At 34.4% G+C, this 23368-nt stretch overlaps 1 protein-coding gene across 6 annotated transcripts in view; it reads right to left on the bottom strand.

Moving 5' to 3' along the window:
• The window catches only part of PHKB (phosphorylase kinase regulatory subunit beta), a 69265-nt gene that overhangs the window by 14881 nt on the left and 31016 nt on the right, over nucleotides 1–23368 (bottom strand). For all 6 annotated transcript variants that reach the window (XM_021408301.1, XM_021408299.1, XM_021408295.1 and 3 more), the window contains 12 exons: nucleotides 22896–22991; nucleotides 21006–21203; nucleotides 20296–20353; nucleotides 17843–17920; nucleotides 16553–16711; nucleotides 13275–13369; nucleotides 7971–8026; nucleotides 7694–7787; nucleotides 4465–4548; nucleotides 3878–3982; nucleotides 2982–3064; nucleotides 2811–2901 (listed from right to left, as the gene is read on the bottom strand). In XM_021408301.1, the coding sequence (XP_021263976.1) occupies nucleotides 2811–2901; nucleotides 2982–3064; nucleotides 3878–3982; nucleotides 4465–4548; nucleotides 7694–7787; nucleotides 7971–8026; nucleotides 13275–13369; nucleotides 16553–16711; nucleotides 17843–17920; nucleotides 20296–20353; nucleotides 21006–21203; nucleotides 22896–22991 (1197 nt within the window). The remainder of the gene's footprint in view (nucleotides 1–2810; nucleotides 2902–2981; nucleotides 3065–3877; nucleotides 3983–4464; nucleotides 4549–7693; nucleotides 7788–7970; nucleotides 8027–13274; nucleotides 13370–16552; nucleotides 16712–17842; nucleotides 17921–20295; nucleotides 20354–21005; nucleotides 21204–22895; nucleotides 22992–23368) is intronic.

A 23368-nucleotide genomic window follows, 5' to 3' on the forward strand; every position in this document is an offset into this window, starting at 1 on the left:
AACATTAATGGCATTTTCTACTCTGTAGTCATTTCGTAAACCATGCCTGCCCTACGTATACACATCAAATGTGGTCTATGATTACTTCTGTCTCAGAATTTTACAAACCTGAAAATTAGTGTTTAGTTTATCTGATGTAGCCCTTACAGTTATAATTCACTCCAAATTCATATAAATTTCATATTTATATACTTCCATAGGAAACATATTATACTACAGCATTTTTTGTTTTGATTATTCTCCTTAGTTAAACAAAATTCAATGTACTGTGAATGTTTAAATTCCATTTTCAATTGTACATAAGTCTGCAGTAAGATAGTGATCTGTTAAACTGCAAGACAATTGAAAATAAAATAAAAACTTGTCTTTCATTGCTGATGTTACCATTCTTTGCCTGCTTGAACACATCATGATGATGGAAACAGACAGTAAAGGTGAAAAGTGAAAAAAGCCAGAAATCTGATAAGGGTACACATTTCTCAGTGAAATTTCATTTTGTGTATTTTACAAGAAAAAAGAGCATTCATCCAATCTGAGACACATTTTGTCTAAGTACATTGAGGCACAGACATCTAAATGAAGCAGGTAAGCACAATTCACAAAGATTAAGTCTATCATTTGTTGGAATTCTTGAATTAAGAAAATGCCATGAATTAGACAAGTCCCAGCTCCTCCTCCATAATGAAAAAAGACTGTTTCCAAAATGTGACAGCTGTGCATTCGTATTGACAGAGTACATCAAACTGACTGAGAAAACATACTATATTCCAGTATAAATGCATCGATCACCAACATCTACCATTCATTTATAAAATGGGTAAGACATATAAAGGCTTTGGAAAGCTGCTAAATAGAAAAGATGGTTAACAGTATGTAAGAGATTGAAAACCATTGCCACTGAACCCAAACCAGTTTTTGTATCTTTTCCTTAATGCCATAACAATTTTTATCTCACTAATTAATATGCAGCAACATCATTAAACCTATTGTACTGACATATGGGGATGTTAGCACATTGTTTTTATGGATGTCGTAAGAATTTCTCTCTGGAAAAAAAACTGTAGGGCCTTTTATTTTTTAACAGATTTCATTCAGAACTCTTATAACTGTAAGAAAGTTATATTATAGCACTGTTACATTAATGATTCTCTCAGTAGCAAATCCCTTGGAAGTGATTTCTGCATAATTCTACTCACTTTGTTGATCTACGAAAGTTACAAGCCCTTCACTTCCAGAATGTTAGCTATCATTAACGAAAACTGGCTTCATTTTGCCCTCAAATGTGATCATTTTGTAATTTTGGGTTACAGTACAGTTAGACACAAATGCATGAGATCTGAAACGGTGACAATAACAAATGCAAATCACGGGAGGGTAGAAAATGCCTGTGCTGGACTTATTGTCAATAGAATACACCATATAACTCCCAGAAGACAGCTTGAGCCAGGCTAACAGCAATCCTTGCTCCCCCCTCTAACTCCTACCTGTGCAGTTCCCTCTGCTGGCTTTGGCACGTGCCTGACCCGCAGAGTACAAGGCTACCTCTGAGCACCTGCAGCAAGGCATTTGATCCCTCAACTACACCTTAATTATTTTCCATGGTAAATCTTGACTTTAGTTAACAGACAAAAAAATTTAAGGGAACTCACAGTACGAAGTTAACATACCATATCATATACAGTCTTTTTTTTTTTTTTTTTAAGTTACATTAAAGCAAAAGACTACGATCAAATTTTTTATTATCATTCCTAATGGATAAAAAAAATAAGCAAAAGCCAATAACTGCCATTATCATCTTAAATATTTCATAACTACTAGTTATGTAAGTCGATTTAGTATGCAAGGGGAAATTCACCTCTAGATGACTGTACCAGTGTAGTGCTTAAAAAGGGCACATTATGTAGGTTGAAAAATTTCTTGTCTGGTAATACATCAGTTTAATCAAATGCAAAGCAGGAACGCCACTGCAGTTACAGTTAAGAATACAAAAACTACTCTAGACAAATGTAAGATTTTACATGGACAATAATGGCATTTGCTGTAGGAAAAGTAAATGCTAACAGGAAAATACATGACCTACACGTGACCAGTTAGAAACACATAAATATTTGAAAGATAGCAAAGATACTTTATACCATTATAGCTCTGAATATTTAATTTACCAATGACCCAGCTGTTCCTCATATTCATGGTTTTCTGAGGTACAAGAAATCATCTCTGTCTTTGGTCTTGTCTTCTCACTTACGAAAAGAGGCGTTCTTTAATAGGTATAAGCAGATATACATACCTAAAATAGCACCTAACTCAGTAATTTTCGCATTTTAATGAAGTAATGTTCCTCTTTAAAATTAATTCAAACAGATGTTTAGAAATAGGCCTTTATTCTTCTAAGAATTTTAGTATATGTGAAACACCTTTTTCCTGTTGACTATCTAATCAAAAACCTCAACTTCTGACATGATGGATTTTTCCTTAGGTAATTTCAGAAGATTTTTGAACATAAAAACCTCTCCTCCCTTCTGAGAATCCTCTTGAAGATTATCGCTTTTAAAAGTCTCATCAGAACAACCTAAAATAAGCCCATGTTTCTTCTGAGATAAAAGAAGAACTGTACCAGATGTTTTGGTTCTTGACTTCTAAATTTTCATCACAGAATTGTTTGAGTTAGAAAGGACCTTTAAAGGCCATCTAGTATATGATTTTATGACACAAAGTAAAATATTCATAAGTCACATGAAAAACAGAAGTAATAAGAATACATGTACCAAGACTAGGAGATATAAACATACCATTCAGGAAAAGCAGCATACCTGTACTCTGTCAACATGAACTTTCACTCCTCCAACAATTCCCTTTTTAAAGGCTGCCAGCATATCTAATACTGGATTGAATCTGCTCCCTCTGAAATTTTAAACAGAACCTCATTAATCCTGCACCTAGGAAAGAATTACACTGCAAATGATGCTTTTATCTTTCTCTACCTTATATTGTCTTCACGGATAAGTACAACAAACAGTGGACGACCGTGCATTTTCCAATACTGCTTAATGAACTGCAGTGCATTCTAGGTAAGAAATACATGTTAGTCACCAAACAATACAGCAGCACAGTGTACAAGAATACACAAAGCAAAACACTAGAAGAGTTATCTTAAAGTAACAGCATTGAAAACCCCAAGAGATCGTAAACACTTTAGCTAATAATGAAACCACTAATAGTTTCAGATTCCTTCAAAGGAGATATGTTATTTCAAGCATTCAGATTTTCTGAAAATACTCCTCGCATACGCACTGATCGCAGACTGAACTGGTGGGCAAACTAGCACGTACTGAATTACTTGTAATGACCTAGGAAGTATGCAGGGGAATCCAATTCTTGAATCATGGTCATTATCACCAATGCCACCTTCTATGCGTGGAGGACTTAACAGGTAAGCTGCACACTGCTGCCATCCTTAACATTATGAAAGGAAGGCAATTTTTAATAGTTGTACAAAGTCTAGTAATATTTCTTCCAGATGAGGCTGTCGTATTTCTCTTAAGCAGAACAGTCTCTTTCCTTTCTGCAGCCAAGAACACCAGTTTTCCCAAAGAAACTAAAGATAATTTGCTTGTTATACTAAGGCTATCCCAATCACGTTTAGGGTTGTTGATGTTGTTGGTTTTTTTTGTTAGATACAGACACTCACTAGAATTCGTATTGGGCTGACAGAATATTCACCTTAATAATATAACAAACTGCATTATTTTACATTAGAAAAATACACATTATACAGTGTTCAGCTTTCAGACCTGTATTTTATCAAACTTCACAGTTTATTCTTCTACAGACTCTTATTTTTGTCAGTTTCTCAAAGTTACAGATAGATCTGTCTTACCTTAATGTCATCAATCAACATCATAACATCCTGAGACATGTAGAAATCACTTAGATCAAAAATAATCGAGTAGCAAACTACAGTCTTTCCTAGTATTCGATAAATCTATGGGGAGATAAAGTTTCAGTTAATCTTTTCTTTAAAATTGTTCAAACATTAAAGTAGCTGAAATGGGAAAAGAAGTATTTTGAAACTATCAAGGAAATAATTAATATAGACCAATTGAACTCAAAAAAAAAAAACAAACATTAGAAATAAAACCTACGTATCTAATTTCAAGCACATAGATTTTTATAAGGTATGCAGATCTACTTTCCAGTTAAACTGGCTCACTTCAACAATAGTTCTGTTTTGGCCAAATATTACTGGAGTATTACTGGAATTGGCTGTTCAGGAAACCTGGCAGTTTTATAGCAAGACAGCATGCATATTCCTAATAGCAAAATACATTAAAAGACTTTAAAATATATGCATAAAACAAAATTACACTTAAATTCTATTTAAAACAGTTTAGAGACTAATGCAATCTTTATCTGAAATATACATTAATAACAATATTGTAAAAATTTAAATATTTCTTTCACAACCTTTGATGTTCCAAGGCATCCTATGGGCCTGTCTGGTCTTCCAGATAATCCTAGTTTGTCATTGACTCCTAAATGGAAGTAGGCCTGTGAGAAATAAACATGAAAACTAAAGGAAACCTCAATACAAGACATCCTTATGCTCACATAGGAAGTTGTGGGCATTCTACTGAGAACAAGATCCATAATATATGGTCATTTTTTCTACCGCTTTTTTTTTTTTTTTTAACGACTCAAATGTGCGGGAGTGCCTTTTCTTGAAAGCACTACTGTCCTGTCTGTCTACACTGTTTCAAAATTCAGCTAGAACTTGATTCCTATATTAGGTCTTATTTTTAACCTATGAATCATATTCTTTTTCTAATCTATATAATCTGTAATATTTTTTTAATTCTTCAGATTGTTCCGTAATGCTTTTCTTATGTGGATGTAAAAGTAAAACAGTAATAAAGGAGCTGTATCAAGATCTTCATTCTAATTTTAGTCAAGGTGTGCAAAATCAATGCATCAACAAGAACAAGAGTGAGTTACCCCATTATTCATTGCTTGATTCTGAGTTATATGAAATTATATTGGAAGTAATAGTAAGGATATAATATAATTTTCTAAGACTTGCATATTAAAAGAATAATCTTATTTTCCTATAATGTATCAAAATAAACCATAAAAATGCAATTAATCTGTGAACAAAGCAGTATTAATGCATCAGTTAAACCAAACTGAGAGCTGTATTTTTTTTTCTTCTTTGGTTTTATTACCAAAACTTATTTCTAAGTATGATTTTATAAACTAAAATTTCAAACGTTTTTCTAAGCTCAGTCTTTCTTTATAAGAAGACAATTCAGAAACAAATGTAAGTGAAGATTTGAATAAACATTACATTCAGTAGCTTTTTATTGCTGTCAGCTTGGAGCCTTCCTGATGATATCTATTTTAATGCACAAATACGAAGAAGGATTAAAAAACAATAAACAAAACTTCCTATATTACCTTTTCATTCAGACTGGGTATGAGTATGGTTATTCAAGTTATCCCAGTTGAATGTCACTATGCAAATGGGAAAGGAATGGAGACACCAAGCATAAACAGCTTTAAGTAACCCATCCTTGCATAACAAAATCAAAGGAATGTTAAAATAATGGAGACTAGAAGAATGGTAATAGATATAACGCCATAAAGACACAGTGTTTTCTGGAAGCTCACTAGGAAAAGGAATTGCATCAGGTGATAATGAATGAAAGAATAATATTTTATAAAATATTATTTTCATGACATTCTTTCTCAAAGTAAATTTTGACAAGGCAGATTTACCCCTCCCACCATGAGTATGAAAAAAACAGCAGATTGACAGAATTCTCATCAGCTTTTGAAATTGAAAACACAGCAGTTGTCATAACTACAAACATAACTGATATACTAAATTGAATACTAATTGAAATACTAATTGAATACTAAAACATAATTAAGGTCTCATCTTTTTGTAAGGGAGACCAAAGAAACGATGGATGACACAGAGCTAACATACATACATATATGTATATATATGTGTGTGTGTGTCTGTGTATGTGCTTGAATGTAAGTAAATTTATGGCATATCTGTCTGTTAAACCAAAATTCCAGGTTAAATACAGTCAAAGATAATCCATTCTGAAATACATTATCAAGAAAAGGAGTGAGCAAAAATAGGTTGAGAAATGAACACGGCTGAATATAAACAAGGATATTTGTTTTCTCGATGAATACTTTTCAGATGTTACTGGCAGTCACTGTTTGGGATAATCATTTTTCTGAATAAGCTGATAAAGTTTTGGTACATCAGTCAGCAACATATTTCAGACTTTGTGCCTCTGGAAGGATATTTTCTCTGTTTTTGGTTTTGTTCTTCTCTGAGTCCTACAAGCTTCTGATACCGATAATTGCATCAGTCATACAATCCTGAATTCAGAGGGAGAAATTTGCGTAGCTACAGTTGTCAAACAGATCAATAACATCTTCAGGACTGGTAAACCACACACATGGATTACTCTTTCCCCAGATATTCAGAATTTATCAGGCTCGTTCAAGGCAATTTTTATAATGCAAAGTTCAGCGAGAACTTCATGTACTTGATCCACAACCAAACTCCATGTGGTAAAATATAAATACATCAAGTGCACATCTGTGATTCTTGATCATCTTACCTGTCTGACAGCTTCCTGTAGCTTGTTAAGGGCTATTTATGTACAGATGGGACTCATTCCAAGATTTTTTTTTTTTTTTTTTCAAAGGACCAGTTGTAACAGAGATCAAGTTTTAAATAGACATCCAGTAATCATATGGATTTCCACAGGACTTTTGACATGTTTATCTACCACTGCTAATCAAAGAACAAACTTATTCACAGCAGCATTTGTCTTTTTACTTTGAACATACTTCTAGGAGAAACAGCAGTGGATAGCCTGAGGCACTTACTCAGCATAGGCAGAACTGTACTGTACTGTATCTAAAATACTACAAAGGACTGAACAAAGAGAGGCCACAATAGTGCTAAGAGAAGGCTGAAATAAACCCACGTGGCCTATAGATGCCACTCATTTTCGACTACTGGCTTCACATGGCAATGGCATCTGCCGGAATAGATGCATCTGATCTGGCTCAGCATGAATAAGGACTAAATAGGCCAAGCCCCTGCAAGTGCAAGGATATGGTACTCAACTATAGCACTACTTGCCTGTATAGAAAAAGAAAAAGCTGAAGCTTTCACAGGTGATAAAAGAGATTCTGAAAAATCTCCTTCACCTCATTAATTTTTGGCCATAGATCTTCGTGCTGAGTCAAATGGGTATATTCAGTGGAATGGACTTGTAGGAGGAACAGTTACAGAAAATTGTATAATGCCATTTTCAGAAGCTGCACTATCAAATTATATGGTAGTTTATGCCTGCTGCCTTAAATCCATTTATTTGACTATTGCTCATGTGTTTGTCCATCAGGTTTTCACTTAGTCCTCTGCGCTATTAATATTTTATTTTTTTTTTCTAAATGGCTTAGATGAATATCTCGGCTTCGGTGTTCCACTGCAAGCTCTAATTGACCGGTGTTGGTGTATATTGTAAATGAACTAGAATAACAGAAAAAGGGAGATAACAAACCTAAGGAGATAAAATTCTAACAGTGTGATATAAATTCATATTGTTAGAAAATACACATAGATAGATAGATGGATAGATAATATTTGATGCAGATTCCTTACCTTGACAAGTTCCTTATGAGCCCAGATCTGAATTGGTTCCACCTGCTGAGGGGTCTGAGTTTGGATTCCATATGTGTTCAGAAAAACTTGTAGGCTACAAAGAAAACAACAGATTTAATCAAGAATTAGTCTTTGCCTTAGCAGTTACCTTGGCAGTAGAGATATGAGTAGCAGTACCAAGTTCAACACACTTCCTTAAATATCTTTAGCAAATTTAAAATGTATGTCACTCAGAACTTCTTTACTATACACATTCTCAATAAAAGTAAGTACCTACCGTTGACTTTCTGCTATCAGGGCAACGTGAACTACCAAATCATTTTCCAGAGGTCCCTAGGATATAATGAAACAGTATTTATTAGTGTTATTGTGATCTATTTAAACAATTCATGAGCATGACAGACATCACCGTCTGTGTTGTTTTTCCCTATTGTGTAAATAAAATGAATGAAAAAACTTCTAAATCTCAACATGCGTTTTGAAGAATTCATTATAAACAAGCTTCAGGTATTCATTATTCATTTCTACTGTTTAATTAAAAAATTAAAAATCAAATTAAAAATGGTGAGATAGGAGAAATACTTCGCTTTATACAAAAAAATTTAGACGTTATACAATAATATTTTCTTTACACGTGACATGACATAATATATAGATAGACATTTCTGTAAAGAGTGAAGAAGCTCAGCTGTTTGGGCAACTGATAATATCCACTTTACAATAATGAATTGATTTCAGCCCTTTACTCTGAAATCCTTTGATCAGAAAGCTACTAAGAGTTATATTCATCTAATTATATATATTTATATATACCATGTAATATATAAAAGATATATTACATTTAACATGAGATAATAGTATTTCCTTGCATTGTTAATAACTGAGATACTTCATTTTTGAAACGAGTAATGTTATTTTACATCAGTAAGTCATGCAAACCATCAACTCAGTGCTCTGGACCTTGAAATGGCAACTGACTTTTCAGTGGCAACGCACATCACTAGCTAAAAAACTGACATATCTAAGATATTCCCTGTTCATCTCTTCTGTGGAGTTGGATGACTGTGAAAATCAAATAACCAAAATGAGCACACACTTTCATACCTGAAGTGTTTGGGTTTTTTGCCTGCTTTTGTCTAGAAACTACAAGACTGTGAATGAAAAAAATAAATATATCTTCTACTAATTGATTGTATAAAAATACAGCACTTTCGGTGTATATTGATGAATAGACTGATTTGGAACAAAAAGTTCAGAGTGAATGCTTGCCTGTTCAGGGACCTGTGAGCCTTGACATCACGTTAGATCTTAGGGATTTGCAGAATACATTTTGTAACATTTTCCCAGAAGTGCATCAGTTCTATCTTTCTGCTAAAAACGCTGGTGTTTCTGCCATAATGTTTGTGATGAAAGATGTGCACAAGAGACCAGATTCAGAAATGAGTAGTTCAAGTGACTTGCTCCTCCTCAAAATCATGCTATCCACCTTTTATACACACAGCAAGAAAGCACAAACCAGTTCTCCACCATAATCAGCACCACACATTTTTTTCCAAACAAACAGCAATGACTCAATAACAAAATGACACATCTTCCTACAAGACAGCCTGAGGTCTAACTTGGGAGCAGTCTTCATGTTAAGGTTCAGCTTAGTTATTACTGCATCTCAAAGACAAACTGAGTTGGACTATGTAATCAGCTGAAAGCAAATCTGTACGTTCTGAATCTTTTTTGAGGCACCCCCTCCTTTGATACCAGTGCTAATGCCTCTCACACACAGATGTATTCCATGACATGCCTCATTTATAGCAGCCAGTAAGTGGTGGCTCTGCCATGGGCCATAACTAAGCAAATGCATCTGCTGCACAACTGGCACATCACAAAATCTGGTTATAAGGTGCTATTCTTGAATAAAAGCAAATTTTTTACTGACTAAGCAAAGGTGGTTTGTAACAGAGTAAACACTTAGACAAAACTGAATTTCTTCTCAGAATTAGACTTATACACGTGCTTTTATTGTTTCCACCTTGTTCTAATTTCATCATGAAACCTGAGGTTTATAGGAACGTATCTTGAAGTAAAAACCCAGATAGAAAGCCTCAGAGATAAGTTCAGATTTATGATGCCTGATTCCTTAATATCTCATTCAAATTTATTTACTGTGTGTTGGGTTTCATGGACTGATGAACCCAATATCATTTATCAACACCTATTGCAGTTCTTTTCTAATAGACATGCTGCTTCCAATTTCCTTATTAGGGAAAATACAGCTGTGTGGAATTGGTAGACTTTGAAAAATCTAATTGAAATTGCTGTAAAACTACAGAAGCACTGTAATGTTACATGAAAAGTTACTTTCATTGTCATTTCACATGTACAGGCTTGAAGGATCACAAGTAGTTTGTGGTCTTGAAAAGCACAGATAAACAGAAACTAACCCTGAAAGCGTCACCCTTTTCATCAACGATAACAATACACAGTATTCACTAAATATTAAGAAAATACACAGAAAAGCAGACTCCTAAGTAGTGCACTACATAGATCTTACTCCTGTTGAAAGTTCCATTTTCACGTGTTCTGTTTCATGTTTGTCTCCTAACCCCAGCTAAGCCGCAGTTCACACAACATCCATCACTCTCTCCCCAAGACACTGCCACAGTCCCCCCCCGCCCTGGGTTCACCCTTCTGCTTCGCATTTTCTCGCTGGGTAGCGCAGAGCAGGATCTGTTTCTGCTACACTCAGCACGCTGTGCAAGTGATAAATAGAGCCTGGTGTTTTCAGAAGACAAAAATAAATGACAGATTAGTTTTCTTCCTCTCCAAAAAAGTCATAGTTTGTAACAAGGTTAAAAACTGTCAGCAGCAGGCTGAAGGGAGAAATCCCTGACTCCGTTCCTGGCACTAGAAGAGAAAGCAGCTCAGCATCAGTCTTTTGCTGCACTCTCACTGGACAGATGCTATCACTATATGCCTTTTGCATATATTCCCAGGAAATCTCAGAAGTCTGAAAAAAATCCATTTGTTTTGAACACGTGTGAAAGTGGCATAGTATTCAAATTCAAGAACGCTGGTTAAAATGGTCCATATTGGGCTTTCTAAGCATATGGAGCAAGATGAGGAATACGGAAATAAAATGCAACATAAGAATTTGTACTTAATCCAAATATTCCACCTTGCTGCTAATCAACTACAACTGAAATAAAACACATCTGCTTCAGAGAGCCTCTAAATGCTGCTTAACAGTTTGTGATCAATGCTACTAACACCCCAGACCTTTCTTAGTGAAGTATAATACGGCCATACGTGTGTCTTAAATTCCAAAAAAAACCATTTAACCAATTTTAGAACTGTTAACTACGGTAGGCAACTGTATCAATACAAATGAAAGGCTAGAACGTGCTTATAAACAACATTACAAAATAGATCAACCAACACAATACATTCGTTAAGTCATCAGAAGTAGACATGCCATAATCCTAAACATAATTTATGTAGCTGGAAAATCTTAAGATGTCCCAGCCTACCTATACTTTGCCATTTTATTTCCTTTTTACATGTTACCTAGTCCTCTGAAAACAGAACAAATAAGCAGTCTATCGTTTCCAGTAACATCAGTGAAGTCTTCACAAATCATTAAGACTACCATGCAAAACATTACAAGATTACAGTCACTGCACAGAGCTCTATTATTTCATTAATTAATTGCAAATCTACACATGTATTTCAAGTTAGCCTAGAAGATAAATCAGTTTTACTTTGACAGTTTAGTAGCATTATGATCTTTTGTTGAATGCAGAAAAGACAGCAATAAGTCAGCTTTCATATGCTCCAGTAACACCAAACAAAACCAGAAAGTCCTCACCCCCCAACTCGTGACATTTCTCATCTGTTATTGCTACTATGCAGACCAGTCTCTGAAACTGTTATAAACCTTTCTGGATATGGAGATACTAAAAACGTTTTTCTAATAACTGAATGCAGATTTCAAGAGAAATCCCCAATGAAAGAGAATACCCTTCATTATCTTCCTTCAAGAAAGTAAATGAAGCATGGATGATTCCACCTTTTTTTTTTTTTTAAATACTGAGAGATATTTAATGTGAAATTAAGCATTACAAAGCAAATTACGTGTGCAAACGAAAACCTGATTGCCATCAGACTTAGAGTGTTTTGGAACAAAGTCTAGAACTAGCAGAAAGAATCTTGTTGCTGCACCACACTTATTTCCCTAAGATGGAACATACCAAGACCTCTCTCCAAAATCAGATAACTAATTCTTGGGGGGGCATTAAAGTAGGAGAGAAAACATTTCCTTTTAACTGTAGATGAGGTTTTAGCATTAGTGACAACAAATGAGACTGTCCTCTTTGTGTCAGATATTGAAAGCTGAGCGACGTGTTCACAGCTCTAACTACACTGATGGTCAAGGTATTCATTCTCCTTTCCAAACAGCCACTGTGGTCCTTCAAACAAACCACATTTCTGTATGCCTGTTACTCTGTACAAAGGGCCTTCAGAGCTAAAAGTCTGTATGCAGCATATCTTATGTTATAGCCTCTTCAGCACAGTAAACTCTTCTTCTCAAGGATCTAACAGAATTTTGCTTTCAGATCCCCGTATCAGTAGTTTGTGTTTATTACACTTCACAGATAGGTTGTGCTATCTAAGCAGCTTCCAGAATTCTTCACTGTGTATTATTGATTCCATAAAGATAGCATGGGAATATTAAATACAGCATTGTTAGCTTGGTGTCTTCTGAAGCACATTCAGAAAAGCAAATGAAGAAGGAGCTTGTGTTTGGCCCAAATTATGACCCAACTGAAGCGAGCAGAAGCATTTCTTCAGCACACTGATGATGAACTTTTCCATTATGCATTCAGTAAAGCTAAATGTGATTGAAGTATACAAAACAATACACTAAGCATAAAAGTCCTAAAAATGAAAACACTGTAATTCATGTAAAGATAAAATGTTTCCAACATATTAACAGCTGGTCAAAAAAACTGGTTTCCCTTGCTGGTTTTTTTTTATTGCATATTTGTACTAAACAAATGGAAATAAAATACATTTCAGAATAAATTCAAAGTGAATTTCAATTTTAGAATGATCACTGTGTACTCTCAGCATTATTACTTAGTTTCTTTCATGTTTAGAGCTAATAGCTACAGCACCATCACATTAATGACCACACATTCCTGTCTAATATACCTGAGCAGCAACTGTAAAAACTGCAACGTTTTAGCAGTAGTTAAAATGGTGCCAGCATATCAATGCTGCCAGTATTCAAAAGGCTATATGAAACACAGAATACTAGAACGTGGCACTTAATATTTCTTTTCTGACTAAAGACGGACTAAATGCTGAACAGGGAAGTTTGAAGGGGTGACATTGAGAAATCCAAATTAACTGGAAGGAATAGAAAAAGCAGGTTCCATCTCGCCTTCCTGGCATATCTTACAACTCAAAAGAAACATACCTGTTAATAGCTGCTTAAATGTATATTTAATGCATCATTTCAGTTATATCACTTACTGACCATTATTTTTCAGTAAAAATACTGTAATGCTAAGCTTATGCTTACCTGATTGGAAAATCTCATACTAACGTTCCGCTGCTCTTCTGGAGGCACATACCGTCCAATAGGGTCCATATCCTTAGGACTCACTAATTTGTCAGCTGAAAGTTAATGATAATGAAAATGCAGAATAACCTGAGTATTTTCTGCAGCTTCTGTCAATGAGGCACACAAACATTTTATGTAGTCATTTCTGCTGCTATAATCTTTGTTTTAGATCAATGGTATACACATGAAAAGGACAATTTGCAGAACTATATCAATTTTAAAAGTAATGACTCAAGTATCATTCTTGCTACACCTAATTATAATACTGTGGTATTTGAAAACAATGCTTTACTTTTTCACAAAGATGATTTAGAAGGTTATATGCAGACATCAGACTCCACAACAGACTCAAGCCACAAAAAAGCTCTCAAGCCACAACAATGGAATTATTCTAGAACTGTACATTCTACGGTTTCCAACAAAAATGTGTTTAGTTTTGTTAGTAAGACAGATGGCTGGTCTATCTAAAGGTAATCAGAAGACTAGAGCCCTGAAAGGGACCCCAGAAATCAGATATCTCTCAGTGTAATATCCCAAGTAGAAAAACAAGCCAAGAAACAATAAAAACAACACCAATCCTAAACTTCCATTTAGAAGTTTCTCTTGCAAGGAGATTAAGCACTCCAATAAAAGTAAGCATATCATTAAGGGGAACATTTCTAAATACTATGCTGCATAGTTAATTAAGACAGCAATTTATAAACTCAAAATATGCCCTGGCTGAAGAGATACTGCAGTGCACAGAAAACGCAGGGGCAGGCGCTCTGGCAGGGCAGCTCAGTGAACATGCCAGGAAGGAGCTGCCACTGCCAGGAGCTGTGCCAGCAGCTCTGAGCCGCGAGCTAGATGCTGTGAGCCTCGGCCTTCTGCTGAGAGAGTGCAGCTTGGCTCCTGCCAGGAAACGACCTGGCTGCTCTGAACTGTACTCCTGCAGAGTCACAGCCTATGTCCAGGTGGCTGCATTTTAAAAAAGCAAAAACTGGATAATAGAAAAATTCTGAGAAAATATGTAGAGTTTATAAACATACTAACATGTGAGTTACCAAAGCACACTTCAAGGAAAACAGTCATCCAAAACTACACATGGAATCAGACTTCTCACACTGGTTAAAGGTATGAAGATAATTAAATTGTTTGCAGCACTGATGATGCAATAAAATCGATTAACCAAATGATGGCAAGGTGACGGCCTCTGCCTCACAGTCCTGAAAGGCAAGGGCTGCTCCCAGGTTTTTTCTTCTGTCTCCTCTGTTTCTCCCATTGATTTACACTGCTCGGCAATTTAAATATATGGTCAAGATCATTTCTTATTGAAGACCATGATAACAATAGAATATTATGAAATTTGACTTAATTTTCAATATTGATGCTCTTATTTTAAAGAAGACTCTCACTGTATACTCATGACTGTCAGAAATACAAGTTTACTGGAAAGCAGTTTGCTCTGTACTCTAAAAAAAAAAAAAAGGCCAAAAAACCTCATGCCTTACTTCTAGGAAGCACTGAATCCATTAAAAAAAAGAAGTAAAAATTTTAATAAAAATCAAAGGAACGATAATACATAGCCACTAAAGTGAGTGAATTTTCAGTTGCTTAAAAAAGCTGAATACCTCATGTCCAGGCATTACTTTCCCTACCTCTAAAATGAAGGCCCTATTGTGAAAGCTATACAGCATGCTCACCTACAGAAGAGAAGCAAGGAGGGCGAGCGAATACAAATTAATTGCTACCCCTGAGGCAACACAACAATTTCTGAAATGGATGGTGAAATGGGGAACTAGTACCTTTCCTGAAATATAAGTGTTTGGAGTCAGGTTTCCAATTCATAAGCATCAACCAACAAGCAAAGTAACACACACAAAGACTTTCATCAAGGACAAGGCTTTCACATAGGAGTGAAATTAAATGCACCAATTGTAAATTAGTATGAATAAATGGAGTTATTGATATCTGATAGCAATCATAGGTGAATAGATCTAGCTTTGTGAAAAACAATTCCAATACATATTTGCAATGAATTTGAGGAAAAAAACACTTGAAGAGAAGGGTGGAGAAGAACAAAAATTATTGAATATGGTGGAGATCAAATTTAAAAACAATAAAGGAAACAGTTTCTACGACAATTACAAAAAAGCAATGTAAGAATGCTCAGCAGAGGGAAAAAATTGATACAAAGCAAAAGAAGGTTATGACAGTCAAACAGCAGTCAAAGAGCATTTTGCAAACAATAAATCCAAGGTATTTCACCAACATTCTTCAGCTATAGAAACATACATATATTGCTATGAGATGAATATTAGCAGAATTACTACACACATTTAAGGGTTATTTGGCTAATACAGAGACGTAAGATGAAAACTTTTGTTAAAGATGACACTGCTTGCATTTAGTTTATAGTGTTGGCTACAATTAATTTATTATGCATGAAATAGAGAAATGAAGCAGGTGGAGCTCGGGAAGTTCTAAGGATACAACCAGTTTTCTGTCCCCAGTCTCGAATTTTTCAACTCCCCTTCAATCTCCTCCATCTTTGCTACAAACCTGTTCACCTACACATTGTTCACAGAAAAAAAAAGTTTACAGAACTCATTCTACTGATTGACAGCAAAATGCTAGGCATGTTCAAATAAAGTAAGATATCTTTCTCCTAAAACACACATTGTTTTCTGGATTAAAAAGTGTTTTTGCATTACTCCTTGAGTCCTCTCAAGTGAGACCAGGAGTTCATTTGTACGAAAATTCACCATAGTAACCTTCAGTAGTCTTCAAAATGCAGCATCAAATGATCTTCTAGTCTACTTTAAAAGAAGGATAAAAAAAACATACTGAAGAAAACACTATCACTTTTAGCTGAGACTTGTAACCGTTCAAAATTCAAAATAAACATACTTTGTTTAAAGTGATAAATAATTTGAACTAAATGCTTCAGGTCACATATAAATATCATTGTTTCGTACAACAATTGAGAAGCCTATCTCGTTTAAAAGATTTTTGATATTCTATAGAATAATCCAGTGAACTTCACAGCATGCTACATGCAGCATAAAAATTCAACACTAAGAGTAAGAAGCAATTTTTGCCTACCACACATATGCCAAAGCAGATGACACACATGCTACCCATGCTACCCAGAGTCTATTCAAAACTCAAGCCAGCATGTTCAATCAGATAGAAGAAAAACATTAACAAATAAGTACCCTTCACTTATGATGAATCAAAAACCTTCAGCCTCTTACCTAGGAGTTTTGCAATGACATAAACTGCTTGTCCCCACAAGAAAAACCTTCCATCGCGTCCACTGTTACTAGGAAATCGTTTCTGACTGCCAGGGTTCTTCTTTTCCAGTTCAACAAAATCAGCTGGCACATAGTAATACTTGGGTACAACAGGACACCCTATGGAGTTTTAAAATAAACACATTAAGTAAATAAATTAAATTCCATTTCTGTTATTATTTGATTGTATTCCCCTAATAAAGCTGAAGTGTTAACCTGATAGCTACTTGATTGAGCAGAAAGACTGTTACCACTCATCATTCTTTCTCAAAAGCAGTGAAGATAACTCAGAGCCATAGTAAACTACTTTATTTTTCACCAAACATTGCCACAGAATTGCTTCCCAGAACACACATTCCATCTGTACTGCACAAAAGTATTTTTCACAAAAACCAAAATCCAGTACGGATAAGAAGCTATAACCAAAAGAAATGAAAGCCACATTAGAGTGAAACACCTGGGCTTTTCTCCTTGTGTTTAACAGCCATCTTGGTACAAGACAACCTTTTGAAATTAAAACCTCAGCTAAAAATAGTCTAATATTAAAGAAAGATTATAATTTTTTGCAAGTGTGCAATACAAAGTTTAAAACAGCAGCTTAATTTTGAAATGAAATGAAATAAAATGAAATAAAATGAAGTAACTTCTTCATGTGAAGCTAGCATATCTTGTAGCTATGTCACAGGTATTGATGTACTTGTATGATGATTTACTTTTATTTCAAACTTTTTAGCTGGACAGAATAAGGAATTTAGAAACAATTACAAATGACTAAGTAATATGAAAGCAAATTCATGCGTTCACTGCAAAAATAAGTTTCAACTTAATTATTTGTTAAGTTTTGGAAAGTGAACAGATTATTCAAGTAATTACCAACTGTACCCAGGTGGAACACTGAAAATGTGACTGCGAGTACTTAGAATTTTCATGCAAAGTTAAGGTGAACTTTATAAGAAAAAAATCAAACATAGGGAAATGGTGAAGGAATGACTTGGTACACTGTAAATCTTATGTCTATTTCTGTATCATTTTTACGGTATCAAATTATTTTTATTTTCATGCTTTTATGATGCAATATGTCTAAATGGAATAGATTATTTTAATTTTTTTAGTATTTTACCATCAGGAAACACAGTATTATTTCCCTTTCACTCTGACTGCGATACTCATTAATAGTAATATCATTATTTTTATGATAAAATTAAAAATGAAACAAAACAGTGATTTAAAAGAACAATTATCAAATAATACCTTCAGGTGTATGCTGAAGCACAGGATCCAGAAGATCCTGATATTCCTTAACTTGTGCAAGATTCCCTCTAAAGACTCCTATAAAACAAAAACAAACAAATTAAAAACAAGCAAAGCAGTAATTCATTTAATGGAAGAAATAACTTCTGTGAACTTAATGTTCGCAGAAGAAAAACATATAGTTTATTTTTCAGCCGTGCAGTGCCAACACACTAAATAGTTCATGAAAAAGTAGAAGAATTAACTAACTGCATGTTTACTGTTCCAGCTAATTATTGCAGAGACCATGAATCAGCCATTGTTTTATTAACTCAAACTGAAATCAATGTCAAGTTACACCACACAGCAGAGCTGTGAACTTACAGAGAACATAGAAGGGACTAGATCACCAACAACCTGCCCACCTAGCTCTAAGTAACTTCCTCAATTACTGCAGAAAGATGAAGCAGAGCTTGAGTGCCAGGCTGGTTCTAAATAATCAGAACAGAGTTTCATGCTTTTCTAAAAATGAGTTGCCTAAAACCACCAAGAAATAAGTAGAAAAGAAATTTGAACAAGTACATTGAAAAACTCCCTTCGTAAGATTTTTAGATGGAATCTTTACATTGATAAGTTATGTAGATATCATATCTTAATATGATAGATGTTCAGAACAGCTGACATGCCTTGAGAAGTTAAATAGAATGGTCAACTCTTGATCATGATGCTTTGGGGGAGAAAATGGTAACTCTGGGAGTACTAGCATCTTAAATATTTTTCTAGTAGAACTTAATTATCTCACAATTAGTCTGATCAATATTATTACAATGAGTATTCAGTTCATCCCAAGTCCTTACATGAGAAGGTATATCAAAAATAGCATACCCATTTCTGTTCAAAGAAAAAGAAGATAAACTTTATAAAAAGATCAGTATGATTTGTCAAACAGAAACACCTTGAAACATCTAAAGGGAAACAAGAAATGTTTTAATTGCAAATCTTTCACTCCTGTGCGTATCATTTCTTCCCATGGTTTTCCTTTTCATTTACCACATTCAATAATATGTAAGAATACAGCTGTATCATTTCCCTCCTTACCTCATCCTAGAAAACTACCACAATCCTCCAGATTCAAACAGAAATGTAGAAAAGCTTTCAAAACTGCTATTCAAATATGTATTAGCCAAAACACAATCATACTGGTTTATTTCGTTCAATCCTTCCCCACAGCTGTGGATGCATATCTGCTACCTACAGAATCCTAAACAAACTCCTTTTAAGAAAAATGCCAAAGGGAAATTAGTACTAAAGCAGTCATTTTGTATTCTTAGAAGTGTAAATTCTGAAAGGCAAAAATAAGATAAAAGAAACCCACCAATGATTAACTCAGTCACTGAAAACAAACATACCGGAACACTTTATAATAAAGAGTTCTATTATTTCGGCAGTTTAAGTCTCTCTGTATACACTTCAAATTCTACATTAATGAAGCTTCTGGATTTGGATGTACGTGCACAAACTCCACTAACAGATTTGTTGTATCTGATGAAATCGTGGTACAGGGATAAAAACTAAATTAAAAAATAATAATAATAAAGAACAGTATTTGCCAGGTATGTGTTTTGTAATTTTTCTGTATGAAACAAAATAAAATGCCTCTACTAACTTCAGTTAAAGATAATTATATTTTTTGTTCTTCCTAAAACTTCAAGTGAGCAGTATAAAGCCTCAATGCCTTTCTCCTGGGTTTTGAGCTTCACTCCTTTTGAAAAATGTGGTGTATTCCTTCAGAAAAATCAATGGTGGAACCTTACTACGTGCTCAAACAAAACATTTGAAGCTATGGGTAAGCACACACAAGTCCAGCAGGTAGCCTCTCACCATCTTTATGGAGAAACTATTTCACACACTAAAGAGAATAAACAGTTGCTAGGAAGTCTAGCCAGATTTTCATCCATTTACAAAGCTGAAAACAAATCTTTATGATGGCTGTAATCTGTACTCAGTTTCTTATTTAGACGGTCCTTCTATGCAAGTTCTAGCTTCCATCCTGAAATCGTCCTGTGGATGCTTCTGCTATGTCTCCTAACCTCAAAACAAGGTCTGTTGGTAGTGGTTGCATTATTTTTTCAGTCTGACTAGCTGGTTACATGTAAAACCCTGGCCAGGAAGCACAGGCATTTCAAAGAAAATAAAATTTATATCAAGTTGCATTCTAAAAACAGAGTTCACAGTACGAATGCTGAAATATGGGTGGTTTGGTTTTTAGGTTTGTTATGCTTTGGTTTGAGACTTTTTTTTGAGTATTCTTTTTGTTGTTCGTGTTTAACCCATAAGGGTTAAAATTCTCAGTGAGATATTTAGTGTCACTTGTTACAACTTGTTCATGCAGGGCAAAAATATGATTTTATATCTTCCGTCCAAGGGCTTATCTCTGTAATGCCTATATAATAGGAAAATAAAGCCATACTTACCATCAATTATCATAAAAATAAAAAACAGAGGGAATTCACATTCAATGCCATCAAAAAGCTAAAAAGAAGAAAAATTAATCAGATATTTCAGCATTTTGGTTTAACGAAATGTATTTCCATATCTCATACAACCATTTCAAAGCAACAAAAGACAAAGATGAATGTCAAAACATTTTAGGACACCAGCTTTTCATTTAGCTTACAGTCTCTAAATTATACAGGCACTTTACGTGTACTTTTACATATGCTGTGGCCAATTCTCAAGCAGAATATTTATATCATTTATGTTTTATTTTCCACTGAGAAACTATTGGTGAGTAAAAAAAGTAAATTTTAATTTAGATACCTTTTACTGATAAACACTGTGGTCAAAAGCAAAATTGTTTTCTATACACTCAGACTGTAGTCAGCTGTGAAATTAAATAAAGTGATAAATAACTTCCTTATTTGTTATGTGAAATCATCTGTACGCTAAATGTAAATGGAAGCGCATTCGCTACCAAACAAATCAACAACTAACTTGCTGACTTGGCAGTCTCTCAAAACTGCACATGCCGAATTACAAAACGCATCTCCTTCATTTGAAGCAATGTGGAATCTCAAATTGCAGATACTAAAAGGAACGTCTGTTTGGCTTTATTTATTTTTTTTTTTTAAGCGTGGCCTAAACATTTTAGAAAACCAAAATATGTTGCCAGTTAGTTCTTTACCTTAATTTCTGCTGGTTTATAATAGCGGCGTGTTTTGTCCTCTAGTGCTGTTCTGTATCCATCTCTCAGAAATCTTTTAAATCCATACTTTCCTTTTAATTTTCTAATAATTTTATCTAGTGTTTGGCTGAACAAAGCCTCATCATCCAAAGCAAATGCAGGGTAACTGATACAGGGCAGAAGAGCTGCATCGGTATTCTGCAGAAGGAGAGGAGAAAATAACACATTATAAATTCAATTAAATCTCTAACATTTATTGGATGCACAAAGACTGTTTAAATTACTTGGTGAAACATACATTTGAAACAATCTTTACCAAAATCATAATACCAATATACTGGAATAATGTGGAAAATAAGACTGCTAAAAATGTTTAAGGATCAACTAGAAACCCAGTATTCAGATATATGATTTAAAAGACAATTCATTTGACTCAAAATCTGACCTGCTTTACAGTTGATAATCTGCAGGTGTAAGTGAATATATTGTAAAACTCCAAGTTTCTAGAAACAAAAAAATATCCTCCGAGTTATTCTTGGAGGAAACAACAGCATTGGGGCATATTATGCTCAAAGAGAATCACAAGAAGTTAACCGTGATTAAATAATCATTGATAAAAAGGTTTTTCAGGAATTTCCTCCAAGTGCCGCAATGAACAAGCTTGTCTGATTTCAGGATATTTCATTTCACAAAAAAAACGTAAGTGACATTGCTTAAGGAACACGTGCAACTATCATCAGTTAAAAACACAGCAAAATTACTACCTAGGATATCACCAGTACAAGTAAGCTTACAGAAATACAAGAAGTTAGTTTGAAGTTCTAATTCTTACAGAATCATAGAACGATTTGGGTTGGAATGGACCTTAAAGATCGTCTAGTTCCTGCTGAATAGCATGGGCAGGGACATCTTTCGCTACATCAGGTTGCCCAAACCAAGATTTTCTCTTTCCTGATACATCTAAGACCATTTGAAATATTGTTTTTTTGATAGTATCACTGACATGAAGCCATAACCGAGTGGGGGTGAGGAGGATACAAAGATTATATAGTACAAGTAATTTATGAAATCTGTTCAGTTGGCATGTATCAAATCTCCAACAAATAATAAATAGCAAAGGAGCTCTAAAAGAGTGTAAAAAATTAGCTGACTCTGCTTTTTATTTTCATTATACAGTACTGTAACTCTGCTATAATTCTTCTACATAATGAGTAAACTATTAATGTTGAAGATTAATAGTCTGTTTCACGAACAAAAATGCTATTACATCGCAGAATGAAAAAGTAGAACTCCATTGCTCTTCATTTTTATTTTTTTTATTAATCTGTACTTATGTCACTTAGATTTACTCACTGATGAAATATTTACTTGTAACAGTGGTTTATAATGACAAAAAAAATCCTCCATATTCTGCAATTTATGGAAAGCAAATCTTAAAGGCTTTTTTTCCTCAACAAAAGAACAAATTAAAGCTAGAAGTGTTTCCTTCAGCAGTTTCAAAACTGAATTTATACGGAAACTCAGACACCAGGCTAAAATCAAGACAATAACCAAGCCTGCAACCCTAATTAATATGCTGCAGACCGTTATTATTATATTTTGAAATAATATATATAAATATATTTTTTGAATATATTTTGAAAGCTACCAACTGGCTAACATTCTAACCTCAACATACTTAAAATAAAGAATGCCATCATGATTCCAATTCAGCAAGGTACTGCATCACAGTCATGTTTAACAGGCACAAATTTAACAACTTCCCAACAAATTGCTATCTTTATTAAGCAGAAGAAAATGTTCATCATAAAATGAAGAGTTATGTTCATATCCATTTACTTTCTCCCCATACTGTTAAGATTTTATTGTTCATTTTCTCTAATTACTTACATGAGACCTTGACTCTCGGGGCAGCAGTGAACACAGAGTCTGTCTGTTACGGTTATGGGCATCGAAATCCACAAATATAACAGACCAGGAACAGCCCTGTAAATGCAAATTAATTTAAAGAGAAGTGAAGAAAGGTTGGCACATCCTGGTGAAACTAACTAGCTCCTTGTTACACCAATGGTAATTCTCTGGTAGCTGGCAATTTTAATCAGGAAATGAACAACATATATCCAAACGATTTTGAGAAAACAATTTGAAATTCTAAACAAAATAAGCTGTCTTTGTCCACTACTGATTATGAATTGTATCATTATGACATTCAAGTCATAATCTCTTCCATTACTTCCTGAATAGCAATGACTGTACTGAGGTAAAACAAAAAAGTAGTTGTCCCTCCCTGTGACTGTGGAAATGTTCCAAGTGGAGATGTTGAATATTTCATTACAAGTACACTAGAATACAAATAACTGGAT

This window comes from Numida meleagris, chromosome 10 (assembly GCF_002078875.1).
Source record: "Numida meleagris isolate 19003 breed g44 Domestic line chromosome 10, NumMel1.0, whole genome shotgun sequence".
NCBI classification, from domain to species: Eukaryota; Metazoa; Chordata; class Aves; order Galliformes; family Numididae; genus Numida; species Numida meleagris.